This window comes from Pteronotus mesoamericanus, unplaced genomic scaffold, assembly GCF_021234165.1.
Source record: "Pteronotus mesoamericanus isolate MK-2021 breed Mesoamerican mustached bat unplaced genomic scaffold, CSHL_Meso_final contig_20, whole genome shotgun sequence".
NCBI classification, from domain to species: domain Eukaryota; kingdom Metazoa; phylum Chordata; class Mammalia; order Chiroptera; family Mormoopidae; genus Pteronotus; species Pteronotus mesoamericanus.
The window spans coordinates 23,844,981-23,870,003 of record NW_026555085.1 but is presented as its reverse complement, the minus strand read 5'-3'; the positions used below and the strand labels follow the sequence as shown (position 1 = coordinate 23,870,003).

Genomic DNA, 25,023 nt, shown 5'->3' with positions numbered 1-25,023 from the left:
CCATGCCAGTAACTAAATATCTGTAACTAAAGATGGTTCTTGAGCCACCTATTTTGAGTGTCCTAGGAAATTGTCCTAGACTAGCTTTTAATATAGGATATTAATAAGTTTCCCTTGGTTCCTGAAGGAAATCAGAGATTTCTGTTTGGTGCTAGGGAAGTTTTCCTTAGGAGTTATATTGCATCATATCTTTAATACTATATGTGAGGTATTCAAGTTTTATATTCAAGTGTTAGCTGAATGCTGTGATTTAAACTTTCCGTAATTGCTAATTATAGTGGATGTTTTTGTGTATCTGAGTTGTTTGTATAAAACAATTACTGTGTGCCTCAACTGTAACTTGACTGGGTTTATGTTCCTAGTTTGATGTCCAGAAGTTGCGAATCTACTGTGACCCAGAACAGAACAACCGGGAAACAGCATGTGAGATTCCCGGATTTGTAAGTAGGATGGATTATTTTTTTTCCCAAGTGCTGCTTCAGTAATATCAAAGAAATAAATAAAAAGCAGATCATATGTGAGCCTTCATTTAATATATAGTCAATTTTTTCAATTTTCAAAGGAAGTAAAGTTTCATCGATTAAAACATATTTTGAAATTCTTAATTGAAATACAATTTTAATGTTTTGCTGTGCAAGTATGAATGAAAGATCACAAGAGACTGCTTTTCCCACTTCATCTCTGGCTGTGATTGTTCCACTCTCACTTGAAGCAGGACTGGGCTTGATCTAGAAAAACATAGGATTTTTTTGTCTGAATATCTAGTGTGTAAAATACTTTACTATTTTTAATTAAATGTATAATTAGTATATTAAACAGCGCAATTCTGGAGTAGGAAATGATTCATTTTCCTCTTCACCAGCATGTTTTCTCAAAAGATAATGAACATATAGTTTTCCTTTTGTTGTTACCTAAGTAAGGTTTTCTTATATTTCTAGGATATAAGTAACATTTCTCTTTATTTAGCTTTATTTAGTAATTTTCATTACTGTGTTACGAGGGAAAAGATTATAAGCTAAAATGTTACAGCGTCTGATTATATACTTGAATATATATAATCAACCTCTTCTCCTCTAGGCAAAAAATGGTATGCAGTATTGCTGCTAATGCAAGTAATTTGGAATGTTGTAAAACTTTTTGACGATGTGGATTCCAAGTTGTGTTTGAGCTCTATGTGGTTTTTTAATTTGTACAGTCATGCTGTTGTAATCTCCTTTTTCTATGTTAATTTGAATAATTTACAAATCCACATGTTCTGAAATCTCGAGGACATAGAGCGATGTAATTAATGGATCTATTATTAAAAGATGGAACCTTTTAGAAATGATTCATTATGGGTATTCTAGATAAGTAATTGTTTAAGCAGTATAACTTTTAGATACTTGTAACTTGGAATATAAATCTCTACTAAAAGTATTAATAATGTATTTTGAGAGTCCATTGTGCATAATTTATTTATTGAGTTATCTGCATCAATGTTATAATCAATTTCCCTTTCATATAGCAAAGGCATAGCATTACATGGCAGGTTTTGAATTCTCATGTTCAGTGTTTTGTGTTTTTATGTTTCCTTCCTTACTCTCAGCTGTGACTTCATGTAGCTTGTTTGCATTTTGTACCTTCATTTCCCCCTTCTCATTTTTTGATATGATATATTATTGTTTGGAAAGATTATTAACTTGTCTCAAATTGTATGTTATTCAGTAACAAAGAGATTATTTAGGGAGAAGCTGTTCTAGAGTGCATAAAATTTAATTCTTGCAGTTTATGGCTTGGTTAGATATGTTTTGGCTTTTTCTGTAGTTCTTAACTGATTTCCAGTAAGTTCAAGACAACATATAAATCCCATGTTGAGGTATTTTTGTTTCTTCATGGCCATTATATTAAGCAGCTTTGGCATTTTAATTTTCTTCTCCTACTCTTTATTGTTAATTTTATTTTTTATCCTACTATAAATATAGTAATAACATATATAAATAAGTGATTTTTTAGGATAGTTGCAAGCAAACATTTTAGCTCTTGCTGATTTTGATATTTTAGGCATCTCTAACCTAGACAATGAAGTATCTGAAAATTAGGAAGATAATTTTGAAATTTAATTAAAAACATATTTTCAAACATATTATTGTTTTTCTTTCAGAACGGTGAGGTAGGCCTGGTTACTATTGTTCTCCTTAAGGTAATATTTGTATTGTGGGACTGTTTAGCTTCCTTCCATCAACTGTAAGTATTTTAGACAAATTATACCCACTTTTTTATGGAGTTTGAGTATATTTTGTATTCATAGCTTTCTGTGATTAGGAATTTCTTATTAGATTAGGCTAAATAAAATTGGAAAATAAATGTAAGTTATCCTCATCATTTCACACACATACATTCATATATATGTACTTTTCCATGCTTGTTTATTTCAGTTTTTGTCTTTGTAGTGCGCCAATGGTCCCAGCGACGTAGGTTCAACTCTAGCTCCCTGTATTTGTCCTCCGGGAGAACCAGGACTACAAGGCCCCAAAGTGAGTGATACTGAACATGCTATTTTTTGTTAAAACACACAAACAGGAGCTGAGCAGATGTGCAGAATTCCAAAGCACTATTGACCCTGTTGTGAAATTTTCATCTAATGTTTTAGAACAGTTTGTAATTTGAGGGTTAGTGATTTCTTAAAAGTGTATTCTAATCTGTATTTGCTTTTGAACCTAAAACTGTTACCCCTAGCCTACCATACAGTGAGGAGGGAGCATTATTACTTAGTGTGCCTGTTTTCCTCTTTCCTGCCTCAGGGCCCCTCCCCCTGACCCCCATTTCACCCCTGCCCAACACAGCTGCTAGATCCAAAGAATGACTCTTACCACCTGGTACAAAATGAAGAAAGAGCACTTGTTAAGATATGCTTTAAATTCTTAAATGTCTAAATTCTTAATTTGTCAAAAAAGATTTTCTGATAGAAAAATGAAGTAAAAAATTTAAAATTTTGATTTTAATGCTATGTCGGATATCTAATTCTAAAAATAGTGGTGTATGTATTTATTTTACTTAATCATGTATTAATTATTTTGGGGAAGTATGATTGGAGCCATGATGTGCATGCTGTTTTTAACCAGTATTTTTTATATAGCATAATACTTTAAATATGTTCTTATGTAGTTAAATATGAATAAGTTTTTAAGTAAGCTGATACTCACTATAGCATCTTAGACACATCCTAAGATACTAAGTTAAGTGGTCTGTTCTCTGTAGATAAATCTAGTTCATTTAATGCTATTTTAGTAAAAGTCACCTAATAAAAATAATGTTTAACTTCAAAGAAAATATGACTTCCTACCCAGAGAGAGTGTTTTGTGTATTAATCATCTGTTACTTGAAGTGACCATAAAATTTTGTTGTAAATATGAATTTTCATACTGTTTCCATCACCATGACTGAAAAGTTTTAGGTTCTGGACTACTATGTAAGATAATTTAATTCTTTCTATTTTTTGGTACATGTTTCTTCCATCCATTTTCATATGATTGTTCATAACATACTTCAAGCCTAGCTGTTGAAATCAAGAAAAGAAATGGAATTTAAGAAATAGAAGTTTACATCCAATATTTCATTCAAAGTAATGGCTTGGCATTTGACTTCAGTACATCATAATCAGTTTACTATTGCAAACTATTTTTAGATTGCATTTAGAAAAGTTAATCTAAGAATTCTTTAGTTAAACTAACTGCATGTTGTTTAGGATGCTTAGGTATAAATGAGAAACACCTGTAAGATGCTCCCAGGAGAATATACCTTGTAAGATAGCTTGGTGTGACCTACCAGCAGACTTCTTTTTAAAAATATATTTAGGTAGTTTATAATACTGGAATATTACACCTATCAATGATGTGATGTGCACGAGATAAAATGTGGAAATCAGAGTCTCATGTTGCCTAACTTCTCAAAGCCCAGAGTGCTTTCCTGACTCTTAGTGGGTTTCCTGTCACTCCTAGGAGTTCTAACTGGCTGTTCACTTTTGAGGAGTTTTGGATGCTTTTGATCTTTTCTGATTATTCATTAGTGGTTCATTAGTTGTCTTCTAACAACACCAATTATTATTCACATATGTTTCTACAACAAATTTTTAGCACACCCTTTGTCTTATCGACTTCCAGTACTTCCAAGTTTCATGTGTTCCTCATTTTCATTCTTCTTTCTTAGTCATAATGTAACCCCATTGCCACCTACTACTTTAAGTGAAATTGCAGTTTTCCACCGTCTTTAAGCTGGCGTGCCTTCTCGATCTGCTTTCCATTTTCTTCAGAAAATCTGGCAGGAGGAGAGGAACACACACATATTCCTCCATCCTTTTTAAGGCTCTTTCCCCTGGAAGTGGTTCCCTACCCACATCAGGGACCTGTATGTGAAAAACAGAATCCCTAGCAACACTCTGAATTTCATGCACTTCCTTTAGAGAAGTTCTGTCTTGGAAAGTTGATAAGAGTTATACTTAGATCAACAGAACTGGAACTAAAGGAGATGAGCCAATTTTCCTATAGATCCAACTGAGACTTACTGGCCATTTTTGTTTGATGCTCTCTGGAAAGTTTTGTAAATATTCATCAAACAGAGTTACCTATGAAAAATAGATCTAGTCTTTTTATTAGCCAGAAATAGAGTTCTAGGAGGTAAGAGTTGACTCATGAGAATAAGAGGAGAAAATTTTTGTATTGATATGTGGGTAAGTGCTTATTCTAAGACAAAGTCGTACGTTAACATTTTTCTAAATTCCCCCAAAATATGACAAACTTATTAAAAAAAAACCAGATCAAATTAACTGATACTAGATACTTAAACTTATCATGACATTACAACTTTTCAATAAGCAAGAAAAAATATGTGTATCTGTTAACTGGATATAAACATACCCATACCTTATTTATTTTATATCCCTACTGTCAAAATAGGAAGTAATTAAATTAATGAACCTATTGGAATAATTTTTATATGCAAGTAATTCACAGTGAAAGCAAATATAAACTAAATTCTTTTTTATTTAATGAATTATGAAATCATTGAAAAAATAAGATTTGCCCTCCCCCATACCAACTTACATGGAATGCCTTTGGTCTATGTGAATGGTCCAGGCAGTCTTCAATTTACAAATATCCTCCTTTTAAAAGACCTTTCCATGCAAATGGCAGCTTCTTCCCTCACTTCAATAGCCATAGGAACATTTGGGGACACACTGTCCACAGTTGATCTAACCTTAAACATTAGATATATTAGTTTGGAAGTGAAAAGAAAGCATTTGTCTGTTATTTAGAAAGGAACAATTCTTAATAAGTTCTGTGCTTTGAAATGCCACTCTCTCTACAACTATATCCTTGCTAATGCCCTTTGTTTCACCCTAATCTACTGCATAGAGATTCATTTGGACTATCAAAGTATCTACTCTCTAAAATACAAAAAGCCTTTGGAAAATTTCCGAGGCCCCTGGGCATTTACATTTTTATATTAATTTTTCCAGACAAAATAGATTCCTTGTCGCCTAGGAGAGTGGGTGTTTGAGTTTTGAGGGATGGAAGAGGCTGATTTTGGAGAATGGAATAGGTCTTAGGTTAGATCTTTCTAAAGAGGCCAAAGATATAATGAAGGCACAAAGATTTTGAAAAAAAAAAGGGGCTTGATAACATGGGATTTGCTCCTATGTGAAGAGTTCCAAATACATTTGTTTCTGATGAGTAACTTAAAGTATTAGCTTGCTTTTGCAACCATGGCTATTTTTTTACTTTAATTATTCATGTTTATACTACTTGAGAGGCTCTATTGAGAGATGTTTTAGCTTAGTCCATGACATTCCCACTCCTGTCAACAACTCAAAAATCCTATGGCACAAGTTCAGTTCAACATAAGTAAGTATTGCTTTTAAACTGAATACATATTATTTTTTAAAAATCACAATGTGCAGATATTTCAACTAAGAAGAAAGTAGATTGGGAATTTAGTCACAATTGTACAATAATAAGTTGTATGTCTAATGTAATGTATTTGGAAATTTTTTTCCACGTTCAATTTGCCAGCAGTCCCCAGGTCTGGTTCTGATCAGTGTATGCATTTTAATGTGGGCAGGGATAGTGGTGTTTAGGAACGTGGATTCTGGAGCTAAACTGGCTTATTTCAAATCCATCTCCACGACTGCTCTGTGAGCTTGAGCAAGTTACCTAACCTTCTTGGGCTTCACATTTCCTGCATATAAAATGGGAATGATAAAATTACTTTCTTTGTGGAATTATTGTGAAGATTAAGTAATTTAATGTATGTAAATTTTTTAAAGCAGTTCCTAGCAGACAGTAATCAATCAATAAAGGTTGGGTGTCAGCTTTTATAACAGTTGTAAAATTGAATTTTTATTCTAATTGGCCATCTCTCCAAATTTAGTTAAGGTTTTATTTTATTCTTTCAATTTCATGGAGACAACAGCAAATCTACCTGAGTTTTTTTTCAAGTAAATCAGTAGGACAATAGTCAAAGTAACCAGTAAAATCTATCACCAATAAGAAAGCCTGCAAAAAAGATTACTTTTCCCTCATGGGGTTGCTGACCAGTGTCATAAGGACCATTCCTTATGAAGTCACAGTGGATTTATTTTGTGGGTGATTTTTTCCCCTTGAAAACTTGGTTTTGATTAATTTAAAATGTTATTGGTAAGTGTGTTTTGTACTTTTATGCAGCATAAAAATAAATTGTTTCTTCATCTGCCAAAGTTTTATTTCAACCTCATCATAGTAGAGGTTGGACCCTCTCAGGTACTTTTGATGTCCTAGCTTTTGCTGATAATTAATATTTTGAAAGTGAAGGGATCATTAACAGGAAATTTGATTTTATTGGAAATAAGTCAGTCAGCAAATAGTTATTGAATTTCTACTTGATACACAGAATTGTAAAAAAAAAAAAGTAGAAAATATGGACAATGTTTTCAAGGAGTCTAAATCCAAATGATAAATAAAGACTAATCAAGGAAACAGTTTGAGAAAACCTTAGTTATAAATAAGTGATCGGTGATATAAGTGCTACTATGGCATTTCAATAGAAAGAGACATCAGGAGAAAGTGGAGTAATGAGGAAGCTGCAGTGAGGGAAAATTTTGTCATACTGACTCGTACGCAGAAAAAGAAGAAAACCTTCCCAGGAGAAAAGAATGGTGGAATTTTTTGAAATGCAGTGAGTCCAATCTGAAAATGGATGAAGAAGGATGGCAGGGAGGCTAGATATTAATGTGGATCCCTGAAAACAAGAATAAAAAATTCTAGCACTCTTGAGAGCCAGAAGGTTGCTCCCTAATGTCCAGCTAACACTGGAAGTCCTTGGATTAGAATTACAAATTATACCCTTTTAGCAAGACATTAAATGTTTCAGCATTATTTTTCTCCCTGGCTTTACAACCAACCATTCTTTGTCCCTTTTAAAAATGATGTTTTCCCTCTTCTCAGCCTTTCCTTATGCTAAGCTTGCTCCTACGTGAAAAGCCCATTCCTTCTCCATTGTCTACTTAATTGAGATCACATAGTTTTTTCCATTTTTCCCTTTGAGTTTCAGGAACAAATCTCTCTAGCCAGTAGCCTGAAGTAGTATTTCAGACCAGCAAATTTGGCTCTTGAAAGTACCCTAAGTTAATATATAATCACTGGTGTTCTGTGTGAATGATTTCTTGATGAAAATAGTGAAGAATTATTGAGTTAAAAATCAGTTGCCTCTAGGCAGGAATTTATTGGTACTCATGGCTGGGACTTCGTGTTTTTTGGCAAGATGCCCCATGTGGACCTCACGGACTCAGCAATAGATGAAATATTATATTATTTTTGAAATATTTCTTAGAATTTAATTATAAAACACTCTCACCTCACAAAAAATGTTGCTTTCATTGTTTTTTTTTTAAAGGGTGGTGACCCTCTGAATGGTCAGTCCTGGCCATTGCACAACTGTCTAGAGTTCCTCAGAATGTGCCCACGCTCACTGTTCTTTGAAGATCTTTGGTTTGTGAGGGCAAAGGTCATTTCTTCATTTCTTAGGTGTGACATGTGCTGAAAGGCTGTCAGGGTTGGGCAGAATTGTTTGGCTTGGGCCTCACTCTCATAAAAGTATTCAAGTTATAGAATTTCAGCATGTTTGAATAAGATTATAAATATAGGCAAAGAGACACATTGACTGGATTGAAAGAAATGGCTGTTGTGCAGCTTTAAAAGTGAGTCCCACGTGTAAGATCACATGGCGTGTAGACTGTTTTTTAAGTAAATAATTATGAATTGAATTAGTTCATAGGCCACTGATATCCGTAGTATAACATTTAGAATAGAATTAAATCTGTAGTCTTATAAGTGAAATATTGCTATCATTTAAACTATATTTGCTATGATATTTCATAGTTTTTTAGAGTTCTAAAGATGTAGCCAGTTATGAATATTAACATTTTACATCAGTGAAATATACTTTACCTGTTATACCCATTCTCACATAAATGAATCATTGTACGTTTGACATACCAAAAAAGCCTTTGTTTGTTAAGGTGGACATTTAAAATATGGCGTCATTTTTCTAGCCTGCAGTTTAGGACTTTTGTTTGTTTTTAACATACAAAAAGCTGCAAATAATAGAATTGGCTTTGGACTCTGATGGGCCCTGGTTGCGCCAAGATGGTCAGTTGTTTTGTATTGAGAAGTTTTATTTCCTCTCTAGGGTGACACTGGACGGCCTGGGAACCCTGGCTACCCTGGACAGCCTGGTCAAGATGGTAAGCCTGTGAGTACTGAAAGCTTAGTCATCTCCAGTACTGGGATTATAGTGTCAAAGTTAAAATTTCACTGGGCAAAATAAAACAGGTGATGAAGACTCTATTTAAGACTATTATAATAGGGGAGGGAGATTGAAGTCCACTTAGCTAAAACAAAAGAAGGGTGGGTTCTTTCTTGAGTGTGGGGAGAGCTAGTGGAAAAGTACTGGAAAACTGTATGGGAGAGATTGATCAATGGGATGGAGCCAATTCGGTTATCCTGAGCTTGCTCATGTTTTCCTCTGTGAGTAAGCCGTCTGTTTGCTAAGTGGCTCCCATGGAAGTTGGGGTTCCTCCCTCCCACAGAGACTGGGAGATCTGGACACTTACCTTTTTTGGAGACCGCATTTCAAAGGGATGACTCCCAGGTCCTTGAAAAAGACATTTATTGCTAGTTGTAAAGCTAGTGAGAAGGTTTTTGAAAAGACTTATAATCAAAGGGGCAGAAAAAGAATTTACAATTACAAATTTTCTAAAGTAAATGTTCTCAGAAAAGGGAGGTCAGAGCTTAGAGTCAGGAAGAAGCCTGACTAAATGGTAGACAAACTGAGGAAAATACTAAGGCTGGTTTGGTCAATGGAATTAGCATTCTAGTCACTTTTTAGGTATTTTACTTCAAAATTGTATACATCTTTGCTACATTTAAAAAATTGTCCAGTGAATTCTTAGTATCCACAGATAGCCATTTTCAGAAATCCTTGTATATTTTCCCTTTACATCTATGAAAATTTTCAAGTGTTGACCTAAATAAAGAGAGAAATTTTGTCAAGCTCAAAATTGTCAAAAAAAAATGTGTTTATTTGGGAATAGCTGAGAAATTGCATTTTGGGGTACTAAGCCACAGGTGACTCCATTGAGGGCTTGGCATAGGCTGCATTTGTGAAGAGGGAATGTAAAGAGGGGAGAGTTCAGTTATGGTCTGATACAATCATGAACCAACAGAGACCAGCTTTGAAAATACCCCAAGCAGACAAAACCAGTTCAGGCATACAAGCAAAGCTCGATCCAGTCTCTCTCTCTCTCTCTCTCTCTCTCTCTCTCTCTCTCTCTCTCTCTTTCTTTCTCTTTATTTATTTTTAGTACCTTCCCCTTCTTTCCCCCATTGTCCTCTTTCCCCATCCCCTCTGGTCACTTTCAGTCTGCTCTATGTTTCCATGCCTGTGGTTTATTTTGTTCATTAGTTTATTTTCTTGAATAGATTCTACTTAGGTGAGATCATATGGTATTTGTCTTTCACCAACTGGCTTATTTCATTAAGCATATATTCTCCAGTTCCATCCATGTTGTCGCAAAAGGTAGGAGTTCCATCTTTCTCCCTCCCTTTCTCTCTTTCTTTCTATTCTTAATTTCTTAATATTTCTTTCTTTATTTCTATTACAGATTGTTTTATGTATTTTTAAATGTCTAAGTCAATTATAAAATATTAAAAAATTTAAATCCATTATAAAGTTTCAGCAATTAAACCAACATGACACCAGCACAGAAATAATCAAGTAGATCAATGAAATAAAATGAGCATTCTAGAAACACACTTATATATCTAACAATGTAATATATGGTTAAATTGATATTTCATATCAGTGGTTAAAATAAGGCTTATTCAACAAATAAAGTGCATGGACCACTATTACTTGAAATAAAACAAAAATAGAGCCCTGTTTCACACATTATACAAGAAATATTCAGGTGAGTTAAAAATCAATATGTAGAATCTGAGGAGTTCTAGAAGAAAATACAAACTAATATTTTTCCCTGAAGTAAAATATTCAAACCCAGAACCTATAAAGTAAAATATTGACAATGTGATTATATTAAACATTTAAGACAGCACAGTAATATACATATAAAAAAAGTTAAAGGAAAAATAATAGAATGGGAAAGTATTTGCCACACATCTAAAAAGGGGTTAATAGTTGTTTGTTTTTTAGGGGAAAAAATTCTACAAACCTTTAACCAATAAATGGATAAAGAATACAAAGTAGTCATTTAAAGCTTTTTTAAAATAATAGAAATAGGCAAGAAATATACAAAACCAGGTTTAGTTTCAACAAATAATAAATTAACAATTAAAATAACACATCATTGTCACAATCAGATTAATACATATTAAGAATATTGGTAATACCAAGTATTATTAACTGTGAAAGGAACTGGGTATTCATAGACCCTTTTTTCATCTTTTTAAAGCAGTCCTTTTAACATATTTTGCACTGCTGGTTTGGCGGAGGTGTATTCTTTTAGCCTTCTTTGTCTTGGAAACTCCTTATTTCGCTTTCTATTTTAATTGAGAACCTTGTTGGATAGAGCAATCTTGGTTGCAGGCCTTTGGTTGTCTTGACTTGGTTTATTTCCTGCCATTCCCTTCTAGCTTGTAGTGTTTCTGTTGAGAGGTCCACTGCTAGCCATACCGAGAGTCCCTTATATGTTACTACCTTTTTCTCCCTTGCTGCCTTTAGGATTCTCTCTTTGTCTTTGATATTTGCCATTTTAATTATGTGTCTTGGAGTGGGCCTCATTGGGTTCCCCTTGAATGGGACCCTCTGTGCTTCCTGGACTTGTGTGACTTTTTCTCTCCTCAAATTGGGGAAGTTTTCCATCATTACTTTTTCAAACAGATTCTCTATCCCTTTGTCCTCTTCTTCTCCTTCTGGTATCCTATTATACAGATATTATTATGTTTCAAGTTGTCCTGCATTACTCTCAGTGACTCTTCATTCTTTTTTAGTCTTTTTTCCATTTTCTTGTTCTTTCTGGGAGCTTTTTTCTACTATGTCCGGCAGCTCGCTGATTCAATCCTCAGCTTCATCTAGCCTGCTTTTGATTCCTTCTACTGTGTTCTTCAATTCAGAAATTGTATTCTTCATTTCCTCTTGTCTCTTATTGATAGTTTCTATGTCCTTTTTCATGTTGATATAGTTTGCAGTAAGTTCCTCGTAGTTTCCCTGTAGATTTTGGTAATTCTCTCTGAGCTCACTGAGCTCATTGAGCTTCCTTAGAACTGTTATTTGGAACTCAGTATCTGATAGTTTATTTGCCTCTATTTCATTTATTTCTATTTCTGGGGATCCCTCCTTTCCCTTCAACTGGGGGGTATTTCTTTGTATTCCCATTTTTTGTGAAACTCTTCTTTTTTGCTTCTGTTTCTTAAATTGATCTGTCTTGATTTCTTGACTTTGTGGTGCTAACTTCTATGGTAGGAGACCGCTGTTTTTACTTTCTGGATCTGCCTCTGATGATGTAAGATGTTGACCCTTTCTGACTTTAGGCAGTCTGTTCTAGACTTCCAGGAATCTACTGTCTGTAGCTGTCTCCTTCAGCTCTTAATCTAGTCACTCTGCACTCAGAAGGCTGCGTTAGACAGCTCAGGGAAGGGTGGACTCCCTCCTGGGGTCGGGCTTATTGGTTCCTCTCATGCTGCTGCCATATGGGGGAGGAGTCAGCACTGGGATCCTGCCAGCTGCTCTCTCTGTTCTCTCCCCAAAGCTCTCTCCAATCTCTGCTCAAGTGTCTCCACACTTCTCTGTGCCCCCTTTAGTCAGCCACTATCTGTGGCTGCCACTCTGCACTCAGCAGGCGGCTTAGACAGCACAGGATGGGGTGGAATCCCACCTGGGAGTGGGGCTATTGGGTCCTCTGACACTGCTGCCACTCAGGGGGAGTGGTCGCTGCCTGAGCAAGATGGCTGCTGCCATAATGGGGGATGAGTCAGCACTGGGATCCTGAAGGCTACTCTCTCAGTTCTCTCCCCAAAGCCTCCTTCCCCATTCTCTCCTCAGGTGTCTCTAGACCCTGCCCCTGCCTTTGCCAGAGACCTGGGTAAGTGGCTGCAAATAAAAATTTATGCATTGGCTCTTTAAACGGCTCTTTGCATCTCCAGCTGCCTGTCTCTGGCAGAGAGCAACCCTGCCACTTTTCACAGGTGCCTGTTTTCTGTGTACTTTTTGGGCTCTGGTGATGTAGGCTGGAGATCCCTGCTTATGGTTTAGACTCCCCTCTTCTTAGGGGATCCAACTGGCCATTTCAATATCCTTCTGGTGCTGCCACCCAGGGGCGCCCCGCCTTCCTTCTTGAGTCTCTGCCACACTCCTTACCAGTTAGGTTGTGCTAAAGCTGATTCTTCTGTCTCCACGGTTATAAGGCTACTCTCTCGCGATTGTTCAGTTGTTTGTTCCAGGTGATTTCTCTACAATTTAGTTGTAATTCCAGGTTGGTCCTGGGAGGTCAGTGTGACTTCACTCACTCCTTTGCCATCTTGATTCTCCTCAATCCAGTCAATTTTTATTCATGCCTCTGGGAATTATGAACAAAACTTCCCAAGGTTGGTATCAGGCAACCCCTGACTAGTTCCCTATCATTTAAGAAAGTTCTGACACCCTCAACTTTCTGTAAATCAGGGAAATCAGTTTCTGAGTCATTTAAGTTTTGTTTTTCTGAGGGCATCTGCACCAGATTTCTCATATCTTTTAGTTCCATTTTAGATAGAAATTCTTTCACACAAATTAAAACTCTTCTTAAAGGTTTTATTATTTTCCTAAGAATATCTGCACTGGTTTACACTTATAGTCTGCCTAAAAAATAATATCCTCTAAGGTTCAAGATAATTTAAGAGGCATTTATGAATTAAACATAAACCAGATCCACTTTAAAGCATTTTCAACAAATATTTACAGGTAAGTTACTATCAGAATGTTTATAACAGTAACTAAACATTAGGAATTAGCTTTGAATGTTAAATAATTGTCACCAAAAATGTATCTCCTAGGAGACTTTCTTTATCATTAGACATTAACTGTTGCCATGAAAGATGGGAAGGTTTGTATTATGAGCCAGTTACGTTTGAGCAGTTAAAGAACCACAGGTTTAATGTTAAACCATCAATACTCCCTTAGGATAGAAGAGGAGCTTGTTATGTCCCTAAAAGAGATGCTGACAAATTATAGATAGGAATTTTGAATTCAAGGATATATTTGAGAATGAAAATACACACTCTTTAGCATGTAGATGTATCTAAAGCCACTAAAATGGATGAGATTATTTAGGGAATAAGTACAAATGACTGGAGAAGAGAAGATGGCAGTGGGCTGAGCTTAGGGCTCTCATACAGAGAATAAAGAGAGGGTGCAACCAAGGAAATGAGGAAAGAATGATCAGTGAAGTTGGAGGAATACCAGGAGAGTGTGGCCTCCCAGGAGACAAGTGAGGAAAGCATTTCAGGAAGGGAGCAATCGGTTGTGTCACTGTTGTTAACAAGGTGAGAAAAATGAGATCTATGCCTAGACCAATGGACTTGCTATATGGAGGTAAGTGAGGACTTCATAAACGGGGTTTTAGTGATGGGGAGTACAAAAGATGGAATGAAGTGGGTTCGCAAGAGAGTGGGTGATAACATGGTGACAGTGAGTGTAGGTGCTTATTCTGAGGGATGTAACCAGGAGCAGGAAAATAGAGTAATAGCATGTGGAGGATGTGGGGAAAAAAGAAGGGTTTTTAAAAAGATGGGAGATGTTACAGCATTTTCTATGATGAAGAAAATGAAGCAGAAGGGGAAAAATTGGTGATTTGGCATATTTGAGATATTTGCAGAAAGGGAATCCTTTGGTGGTTGGGAAAGCATTGGTTCCAGTCACAAGAGGAGACCTTGTGCTGAATAAGAATATGGGTAGTTACAATTTTACATGGGCTAGAGTGTCATGCCAGTAACTACAGAAATTGCTAGGTGATGTATTCAGGATATAGGATGAGAAATTTATCATCAGACTGCATCTATTTTGAATTGAATGGAATGAATAGACTCCAAACCTAATATCTCCCCTTTGCCTTTCTCCTTAATTCCTGTAATCGCCCAACATTAGCCTCGTAGTTTCTCTGGTAATCCATACCTTGCTCATCTTAACTTAAAGGGTCATGTGAATTTTTGGCATTCGCTCGCTGCAACTCCCAATCCCACCAAAGATAAGCCTGAGATCCTATGTGATTTCTGACTTAATTATACTGGCTGAGATGAATTTTATAAATATGAGCTTTCTTTTGCCTGAGACCCCTTCCCTGAGATATACTCTTTTTTGTTCCTGACAGCTTCATGCTGTTCTAACTCCATGCTGAAGTGTCACCTGCCAGCACCTCACAATGACACAGGGCTCCCTTGACAATGCTGCTAAATTATTTTGGCTTTTGTTTTTCCAGTGGTTTAAAGTCCTGGGCAGTATTTGGAGGTGAATGCTGAGCAGGCCTTCCACAGACTGTCAGTGTTCATTTGCTTCATTGTTTTTCTTTCTTAATATCTTTCCATGAATGAAGTACTGGAAATTTGTCATAATTAGCCTGATACAATAATCACAGCTATTACTCTGACTCTTATTTAAGCTATAATAGATTGATTGTATCATTTCCTTTTTAGTACATGTATATATTTTTGTGTTTGTATATATGATTTTAGGCATAGATATAGCCATGTAGCATTTGATATTAGATGTCAGAAAATATTAGATGTCAGATGGTATTAAAGAATTTCTGATGTGGAAGAAAGAACAAACCAGCTGTGGTCGCTAGAATAATGTTGACTCAAGGCCTGAGCATATGTTGCCTTACATGGCAAAAGGGGCTTTGCACATATGATTAAATTAAGGGTCTTGAGATGCAAGTATTATCCTGGTTTATCTGAGTGGCTGAGTCTCAAGAGTCTTTAAAAATAGGAGGCAGAAATATCAGAGTAAGAGAAGGAGAAGTGATGATAAAAGCAGAGATCAAGGCAAGGCAGCCTCTAGAAGTTGGGAGAGGGAAGGAGCAGTCTCCCCTAGACCCTCTAAAAGGACTACAGCCCCCATGACACTATGAGTTTAGCTACCTAAGACCCATTTTTGGGCACATACCCGCAGAGCTGTAAGTTAAGTTCCCATGTTTGGGGTAATTCTATTGCTACAGCAGCAATAGAAAACTGATAACACTAATTCAAACCCTATTTACCCAGAAATACGACTTTTTTCTTAACTATCCCCCTGCTCCCCTGTTTCTTTCTCCCTGCAGGAGATACGAGATTGGGTGGCCAGGCAGGAAGAGAAAGTGAGCCTGGGAGCCAGAACAGCTGAGGGTCATTAGTGTGTGTCCGGGGCCAGCGCACAGCGGGAGTGGGAAGGTGTGGGTGGAGCCTCTGGCTGGCGATTGGAGCCATCTGGACCGAGGAAACTTGGATGGAACAATTCGAAGGGAATTCTGCTTTGTTTGGATTTAGTTCTGTGCAACCCCCCTCAGTAAGCAATTTGAGTCTCTTTCTCATTATAACCAGGCCAAGTCAACCGAAGCTTTAAATAGTAAATTATTCCACTCTGGAGAAATACTAATTTTCATAAGGAAAATGCCTTCAACCAAAATTAAAGAACTATTTAAAAATCCTTCCACTCCTTTGCTCATTTCTCTATCAGTTAAATAACTTCTATCAGCACAGTGGCTGAACATATTATTATTTTACTCTTTTATCATTATAAAAAGAGGCAGGGAAATAGTCGTATGTCCTGCTAGGTAATCAGAGTAGTACTATTAAAGACGTACTGATAACGACATTGATTTTAAAAGAAGGCCATGTGTGGGAACATATACTAGGACTATTTATGATTTTGTAGAAGTTTATATTTTTATAGTGCTCGTTTCTGTTTTCTGTTATTATTAATTCTCTTCATAAAGTACTTTATTGAAACCAAAGCTTTAGCTGGTTGGCAGAGAGATCTGCAGCTATTTTGTCCTCTGCCTTGCTTTTAAAAGTTGCTTTGCTACGAAGGGCCTCTGTTTCTTAATCTGGAATATGATGTTAGGTGAAGTTTAGGTTCTGTCCAATAGCGATTTTTTGAGATTCCACGAAGGTCATCATGTTTGCTAAGAATAGTAGGCTAGATTAAGCTACAAAATTCTGGAGATGATTTTTCATACCATTGACTTTAAGAAGTGATTGACAGAATACTGCTACCAATAGACTTAAAAGTGGGTCACCCCGTGTTGCAGCCATACTCCACCTTGTCCCTGCCTCCCTCAATGTGCCTCCCAGTGGTCTACAGCTTCCAGAAACTGGCCAGCTTACTATGGAGGGTTAAACCTTACAGAAGGGGTCATAAGCAAAGGTGGGGATTTCAGAGTTACACATCTTTATCAGTCCATGAATGAAGAGGGGGTAGGAGAGGGCTAGTAGGAGATGAACATGTACATGTAAGAGGGAGAAAGAAGAGGAGATGAAGTTTGGTTCTTTAGGCCATTGTGATGACTTTGGCTTTCAGTTGGAGTGAACTCAGGAGCTGCTGAAGGGTCTTGAGTAAACGACTGATGTGATAAACTTATTTTTTTTTAAAGAATTACTCTGACTTTTGGGTTGAGAATAGATTTTAGGGTGATGGAGACAAAGGTAGTGAGATCAGTCAGGAGGCTCTCGAAATATCCAGGGTGTGAGATGATGGGGGCTAGCCCCGCTCTGGGGGTGGAGTGCGGCGAAGGCTGCTACTCTACATCCTGGGGGTATTTTGAAGTTGGACCTGACAGGACATGCTGATGTATTGGATATAAATTTAAGAGAGAAGTTAAAGGAGGCTCCAGTGAGATAGGGAAGGATGGCATTGGCAAGAGAAATCTGGAGTTTGGTTTTGGATACATTAACTTTTTGTTTGTTGTGTGTTTTCATATTGTGTGTGTGTGTTTGTGTGTGTGTGTGTGTGTTTTAATTTTTCTTAAATTTTGTTGTCAACACTATTACAGATGATCCCATTTCCCTCCCTTTGCCTGTTTCCATCCAGACACCCCCCCTCACCGCCCTCACCATGCTGTTGTCTGTGTCTGTGGGTTACGCATATATATTCTTTGGCTAATCCCTTCCACTTCTTTCATCTAGTCTCCTCCACTCTCCTCCCTTCTGACAGCAGTCAGTCTGTTCCGTGTATCCATGCCTCTGTTTCTGTTTGTTTGTCAGTTCATTGGATATATTAAATTTTTATGTTAGGTGTTCAAGTAGAAATTTTCGGTAAATAGTTGAATATAGAAATCTGATATGAAGGGTGAGTTCCCTTTTTGTGAAGTGCTCTTTCTTGTCCTTTCCCCAGTTTCTAGAGAGGAGATAGCATTTTACATATCAGTTAATAAGAGCTTCTTATACATGGAGAGAGTTCATCCTTTTATCTATCTGTCATCTATCTATGATACATATTTCTTCTATTAATTTGGTTTATAATTTTATTTTTAGATTTTAGAACTGTAAAATTTTCTCACAATTAAATATTTTCTCTTCTTTCAGTATTTTTGTTTTTTGAGCATGAGATACTCATTATTCATTTTTTATGGTTTTTAAGAATTTTACATTCTTGGTTTCAATTTTGGAACTTATTTTGGTGTTTAAGGTGACATGAAGATCCCCCAAAAATGTGGCAAACTTGGAGAATGGCTATTTTAATGGAGAAAAAAATCAACGGGAGTAAACATATGGCTTTTATTTGTCTGGGAGACGTTATTTAAATTTGACCTTTGTGAAAAGGGATCAACATATGTGATGGGAATGCCTGAAGGAATGATGCAACTTTTGGCATCATTAGTAAACATATAATGTCTTTATTAAGAAAGATGACAGTCCTGTTTTTGGATTTGGTTTAGGATACTACACGTTAGGGATGTGTAGGGTCTGGATTTCATTCAGAAGAGAGAAACTGTGAGAGAGTAGAACTCAGAGGACAGCCTGCAGGGAGGATTTACTGCACTTTAGGTGTAATCCAAACAAGAGGGACTGTTTTAAAATACACAAGAATGATGGTAAAGAATAAGAGAAAAGGGGGCAGGGGGAGACTAGAACTGATGCTTGCAGAGTACACTTGACAGGGGGTGAATAATCAGTAGTAGAACAATAGGACCCACGAGACAAGATTTTTATGTGTTTCTCCTTTCAGGCTCTGAACTGAATATGTGCCAGTTGTGGACTCCACAGTTTAAGAGCTGTGGGAAGTTCAGGGCTGAGAGCCATGAAGATTAAATACCTGGAAGATGGAATACATTAGGATAAAAGCCAAATAAATGACTATTATTTGGTGGGGAAAGAGAATTACCAGAGGAAGCTTAATTATGAAGTGTATAAAAAAACATCCTTCTAGACAGAACAGTTTCTACCTGAATTCTCACTTCACCTCAATTTGGGTCTCTCAGCAGAATGGTTTATTGTCTCACTGCCTCCACTCCTGTAACACACACGCAGACACCCACATCCCCTGTGAGAGTCTCCCTGATTAACCTAAAATATGGACCATTTACCTTGAATGAACTATTCTACTCTTGGGCAGTTTATCTTCCTTTTCTATAATAAAGTATTATTTACCTCTTCCATAAAGCTTTCCTAGACGATGCTTAGTTACTGGCTAATCATTTTTCTCCAATATTCCCCTGATATAAATCTCACACATGGATCTTTCCCTTTTCCTCTGATGTAGCTCTTAAATAGATTACTTATATTTTATATATTACATATAATATATATAATAATGATGCGTACATAAACATATTTGTATTAATGTTATTTGTATATTAAATTATTCAAGAAATTGGTTACACATTTAGCATTTGTGATTTTAAAGATAAATTCATGCTTATATTGTGTCTTCTTTGATTACGATTATTTTTAGAGCCTTCAGCATTAGTGACCAGTTGGACTCAATAAATACAGGGGTGGGTGGACAAAAGTAGGTTGACAGTTGTAAGTACATAAAACAGAATTTATTATTGTATTATTTATTTGTATTACAACTGTCTACCTACTTTTGCCCACTGTTATTTCTGTGTTTGTTTGCTTATTCATTCATCTGGTCATATACATGATATTTATTGGGTATTTATAGTGTTCCTGCCACTCTTCTAGGCTAAGGAAATATAGCAGTAAACAAGATAGACAAAAACTCCTGCTATATTGTAGCTCACGTTCCATTGGAGAGAGACAGATAATTAATCCATGATAATAATTTAAAAATGAGTAAATAATATCAAATGATGGTAAGTATTATTGAAAAAATATTGCAGAACAGCAGGAGAGAAAATGGGATTAGCTATTGGTCACCTCCCTTTGAATATAAATTATAATTACTAGAGATTTAGGTTGGAAAATAAGAATTATTAAAAATGATACCGGTTCCTTTAAAAAGTTGTGCATTCTCATTTCGAAATAAGCTTTGTATAACTTGGGAAATGAGGCAATTTACCTAAATTTAATTAAATTCTTTGACTCTAAGAACCAGACTATATCTGCAGAGATTATTTGCCAAAGGTAGACAGTATTTTTCTTTCATGTGCTTAGCTGAAGGCTAATTATTAATGAAAAAGGGATGATGTTGCTTTGTATTTATCACCCATTACTTTTATCTAAGGGAAGATTAGATTTAAATTTCATTTATAGTTAATGTGGTTTGTTTTAATTTGAAGTAGCAATTCTGTTTTTCATCCACTGAAGCATATAGTTCCTCATTGTCAAAAATAAATTATATATCAGTCCATAAAAATATTGGTAAAATATTTGTACTACTTCTTATTTTGCAATCAATTAAACTATATTTTCCTGCAGAGTCCCTCCCTCAGTAGGTGATCTCATCAGCCATCCTACTGCACAAGCCAGAATCCTGAGCATCGTTCTGCAACTCCAAATTCCTCACCTCCTGTAACCCTTCATCAGGTTAGACTAAGTACACCTTGAATAGCCTCAGATTCTACCTACCATTACCTCTGCCCTGTAGGAACCTTCCATATGGTCTTCATGCTTTTTCTTGCCCCATTTAATATATCCTCCACAATGTAGCAAGTGAGCTCTTTAAAGCTCAGGTCTGATTGTGTGACCCCCTAGTTTAGAGTCTTGGATAAAGATCAGAGTACTTCATAAGACCCACAAGCTGTACATGTAACTTCCAGTCTACCATGGCAGCGTTTTGTGCAGCATACATACGTACATCTCTTCTTTTGCCTCCAGGGCTGTGGCTCATCCTCTCATGCTGCATGGCACATTGAAGTTCTTCCTCTTATGAAGGGGGTCCCCCAAAACTCCAGAATTATCTTCTGGAGGGCGGGCCTCTTGTAGTACAACCTTTCCCACTAGATGAGTGTTCTAGGAACCCATCTGTATCAGTGTATCAGCTGGTATTGTTGTGAGAGGCTGTTTACATTTGGCTTCAGTGAATTTTTTTGAACACTCAGTGCATTTGCCCATTTCTTGATGGGTGATTTATGAGTGCACCTGTCCACATCATGCCGAGTGTTGTTCAGCTTTTTACCAAAAATGGCATGACCCCCATGCCCCACCCTCCCTATTCACCCAATCTCTCCCCAAGAGACTTTTTTTTTTGTTTGTTTTCCTGGATGAAAAAGTCCTCAGAGAGAAACATTTTGCCCATGATGGTAAGTATTATTGATAAATATTACAGAACAGCAGGAGAGAAAATGGGATTAGCTATTGGTCACCTCCCTTTGAATATAAAAGGTGGAAGAGGTGAAACAAAAAATGGCAGAAGCACTAAAAGGCATCAAAATCCATGAATTCAAAAAGTGTTTTGGGCAGTGAAAGAAATTTCTTGATAGGTATATTACATTCAATGGAGAGCACTTTGAAGGTGACTGAAGTTTAAACATGTAAGAATAAATACACACTTTTTATAAATAAATTCCATTTTGGGGGGTTCCCTCCTCATATGTGTTATGGTTTCTTCAGTGTTCCTTTCAACTTACGTCTTCAGAAAGCTTCCCATGAGTGTCTATTCTTCACTTCCCATAGCATCATGGTTCTTTCTTAGAACTTAGCTCAGGTGTAATTTTATATACATTAATGGATCTGTTAGTCAAGTAATTTGAACAGTCAGTTAAATCATTTAAACTACTTGGGTTAGATGGCAAGCGTGTTTCTATATTAGTTCTATATATTGAAAGACAGAGATTCATGAAAATTCTTGGAATTTAGTTGTATAGTGCTATAAAGTCCACCAATGACTAGAAGAATCCACAGTTGATATTAAAATTATACACTTGATTTTGGTTACCTAGTTACCCTGGCTGTGTACCTAAGAGTATCTATTGGATTTTGTAAAACTTTGTAGAAAATTATGTAATAGAATAAACTTTAAATCACATTCATACATTTTAAAAAATAAGAGTGATATCCCAAATAATTTATTTGGAATTTATTCTCATTTTTAAGTTTAGAGTATTTAAAAGAAACCACTTACTCTGTCCTCACTACTTAAAAAAAAACCCTATATATTTATATTGGCAGACTATTTTATAGCATGATTGGACTCAGAAGACATTGTGACCCTTGCACATTTGATGATTTTATTACCAATTTCCATTTCAAAACTATATATCTTTCCTGGAGCATTGCAACTGTGACTCATGGAAGAAAAGTAAATTGACTCTGTATACTTCAACCCTACAATCTGGCAGTGAGAATATTTTTTTCCTATAACATGACTCATTTACAAAGAAAATTTTTTGAACATGGGAAAATGTTAAATACTGTCAGAAGTTTTGCAGATGGAAGTAGTGTGGATATTTGGACCTGCTAGTAATTGCAAAATGGTAAAATTAATGTTGACAAGAATTAAGCAGTCAAATATCATGTGAAGGTTATAGTTGTACAAAAAAAAAAACCCCACAGAAACTTGTATATTTAGAAAAATAAAAACTCAGTAAGCTATTAGAAAATCTTATCATTTTTCTTGTTTTAGTGAGCCTGGCTATGAGTCAACCAACGTTTTATTTCTTGCTCCTCTTGGAAATTTTTGTTATAAAATTCCTCCCTGTTAACCTTTATTTTCCTCGTTGTAAGTCCAAAATTTGTTTTTATGAATTTCACCCAATTTATTCTGGTAATTTGCCCTGGGATTCCCCACCTTGGATGTGGTTTTCTTTTTTATTTTATTACAAATCATGCTTCCTCTAGCTTCTAAAATAGTCTATAAATTTCTTTATACAACTAAGTTTTCAATACCTCATCTCATTGTATGTTGAGTAAAAAAAGAACAATAATAGCTTGGTTCTAGTATTGTGGGAAACATTTATTATTCCTGTATTACACATCTTCAAAGTCAAAACCAACAGAGCCATTGTAAAGTACACTGAAGCCTTGGACCTGGCTGGGTAGCTCCATTGGTTGGAGTGTCGTCCTGATATACCAGGTTGTGCGTTTGCTCTCTGGTCAGGGCACATACAGGAATCAACCAAAGAATGCATGAATAAGTGGAATTATAAATCTCTCTCTTCCTCTCTTTGAAATCAATAAAAAAAAATACACTGAAGCCTTGTTCACGTTCAGGATTAGATATGTGTGATTGTTGAAAAATTGTTAAGTGATGATGATGACTGGACCTGTCATTCTTTATGCATCAATGGTGGCTGTTAAGCCTACAGTATAACATTCTGCAGAAGTGTTCTAATAGTTTTGTACAATAGTCATTGGTCTGAAGAAAAGAAAGTAAGTTACATTTATTGAGATCCTAACATCTGCCAGGCATTTTCACTTACGATAGCATTTGTTTCTTTTCTGAAGTAAAGTGGGTATTGTTTTATAGTTTAAAAAAAAAATGAGGTTTGTCTAGGCAAAGTGGCCTAGTCAATATCACATAGAAAGGGAGGAGCAAAAAATTCAGCCCAAGGCCTTTTTCAACTTCCATATTCATTGTCTTTTTCACTTCATTGTGTTAACTCAGGATTTGGGGATTCTGAGTGCCCAAGGAGGCTCCTGGGCACTCAGAATCCTAACCAATGTAAAAATAATCTGGTTAAATGGATTTCTTTGACTCTGATTAATCATTCTAGGATCATAAAATCTGATGTTATATGAAACATTTTGTGATGGAGGGTGGTTCCACTGGCTCTGTCAGTTTACTATCTATGTAACTCCAGGCAAGTTACTTAATCTCTGTGCTTTGGTGCTGTCATTTAAAATGGAGACAGGGTAGAACCTACACTAAAGGATGGTTGTGAAGGTTAAATGAATTAACTAGTCTGGAACATGACAAGTATATAAACCATTGCTATTATTATTTCTCCCAATTACAACAGCCTATTTATTGTAAATCATATCAGGCTATCCAGGGAGTGTATGGAAGGTTTTGAGGATCTGAAAGGACATCCTACGTGGTAACATTTGTAAGTAACCCAGCTCTGTTTGGGCATGTGCTCACAGGGATAGAATTGAAATTCAACTCCCAACCTATCTGATTCCAAAGTGGTGAGGGAAGGAGATTCAGTGATAACTACTGTGGTACAGATATAAAGCTGAGCAAATTCTGTGTAGATTAACTTTTTTCTTTCTTCTGACTAATCTTGAAGACATGAGTCACATGGTATTACTAAAAGTTTCAATTTTCTAATGGAAAGAGCGAAAACATAACATGGTTCCATGGAGAAAGAAATAATTCACTCTTATGTGCCATGTGGATGACTTGAAAGTAATTTCTTCCAGTGTTCGATTAAAAGAAAATGTGCCAAATGCTGTGTTCAATGCTGGAAATAGAAAAATGAATCAAACTTGGTTCCTTATCTCAAGGGGGCACATAATCCAGGGACACAGAGACAGTGCCAGCCCAGAGAGCGTGCAGCATTTATGAAAATTGCTGATTGTTTTGTATGGATCAGGGAAAGGTTGGTTATGAAACTCATTCAGCTGGTCAAGTAAAATGTTTAAGGACTGGGCGAAGGGGCTCAAGAGGAAAATCTGAGTTTGAGGAATGCTGAATGAAGTGTAATGATACATTCTGTGAAGGGGAATGGGGTATAAAGGAAAGGATGGTGGTTAGTAATTGAAACTTATACGGATCATCATTCTGAGAGTAACGCACGGCATTTTGCAAAATAAGAAATGCAAGTGCATGTAAAATGAGAAAAACTGTGATCTGTGACTGATCTTTTAGAGACAACCACTACTGCTGTTGTCATTGTTGTTATTAGAGTTAGCAAAGAGCAGTAAAAAAAAAAAAATTTGAAAATGGGACTGGAAAAGCATGGAAATATGATGTCTCTAAAACTGCATCTAAATAGGTGCTGACAACTGACTGGGTGAATACAAAGACCATTGAGTAGCCACATGGAAGTTAAGCTCTTGGATTTAAGAATGAAAATGTGATTGAAACATTAATGAGATCTGCATTGATACTATTGACAAACAGAAAGCTGTACCCAAGCAGTAAGATCTGAGAAAGATGGAGCCTGAATAAGAGAGGACAAAATGTGTGTGTTTGCAGGTT

At 36.1% G+C, this 25,023-nt stretch overlaps 1 protein-coding gene across 1 annotated transcript in view; it reads left to right on the top strand.

Annotated features, from left to right (window-relative positions):
* COL21A1 (collagen type XXI alpha 1 chain) overlaps window positions 1–25,023 on the top strand; it is a 171,550-nt gene that overhangs the window by 77,659 nt on the left and 68,868 nt on the right. The window contains exons 7-10 of the mRNA XM_054569504.1: window positions 363–440; window positions 2,141–2,149; window positions 2,430–2,513; window positions 8,701–8,763. Of these exons, the coding sequence (XP_054425479.1) occupies window positions 363–440; window positions 2,141–2,149; window positions 2,430–2,513; window positions 8,701–8,763 (234 nt within the window). The remainder of the gene's footprint in view (window positions 1–362; window positions 441–2,140; window positions 2,150–2,429; window positions 2,514–8,700; window positions 8,764–25,023) is intronic.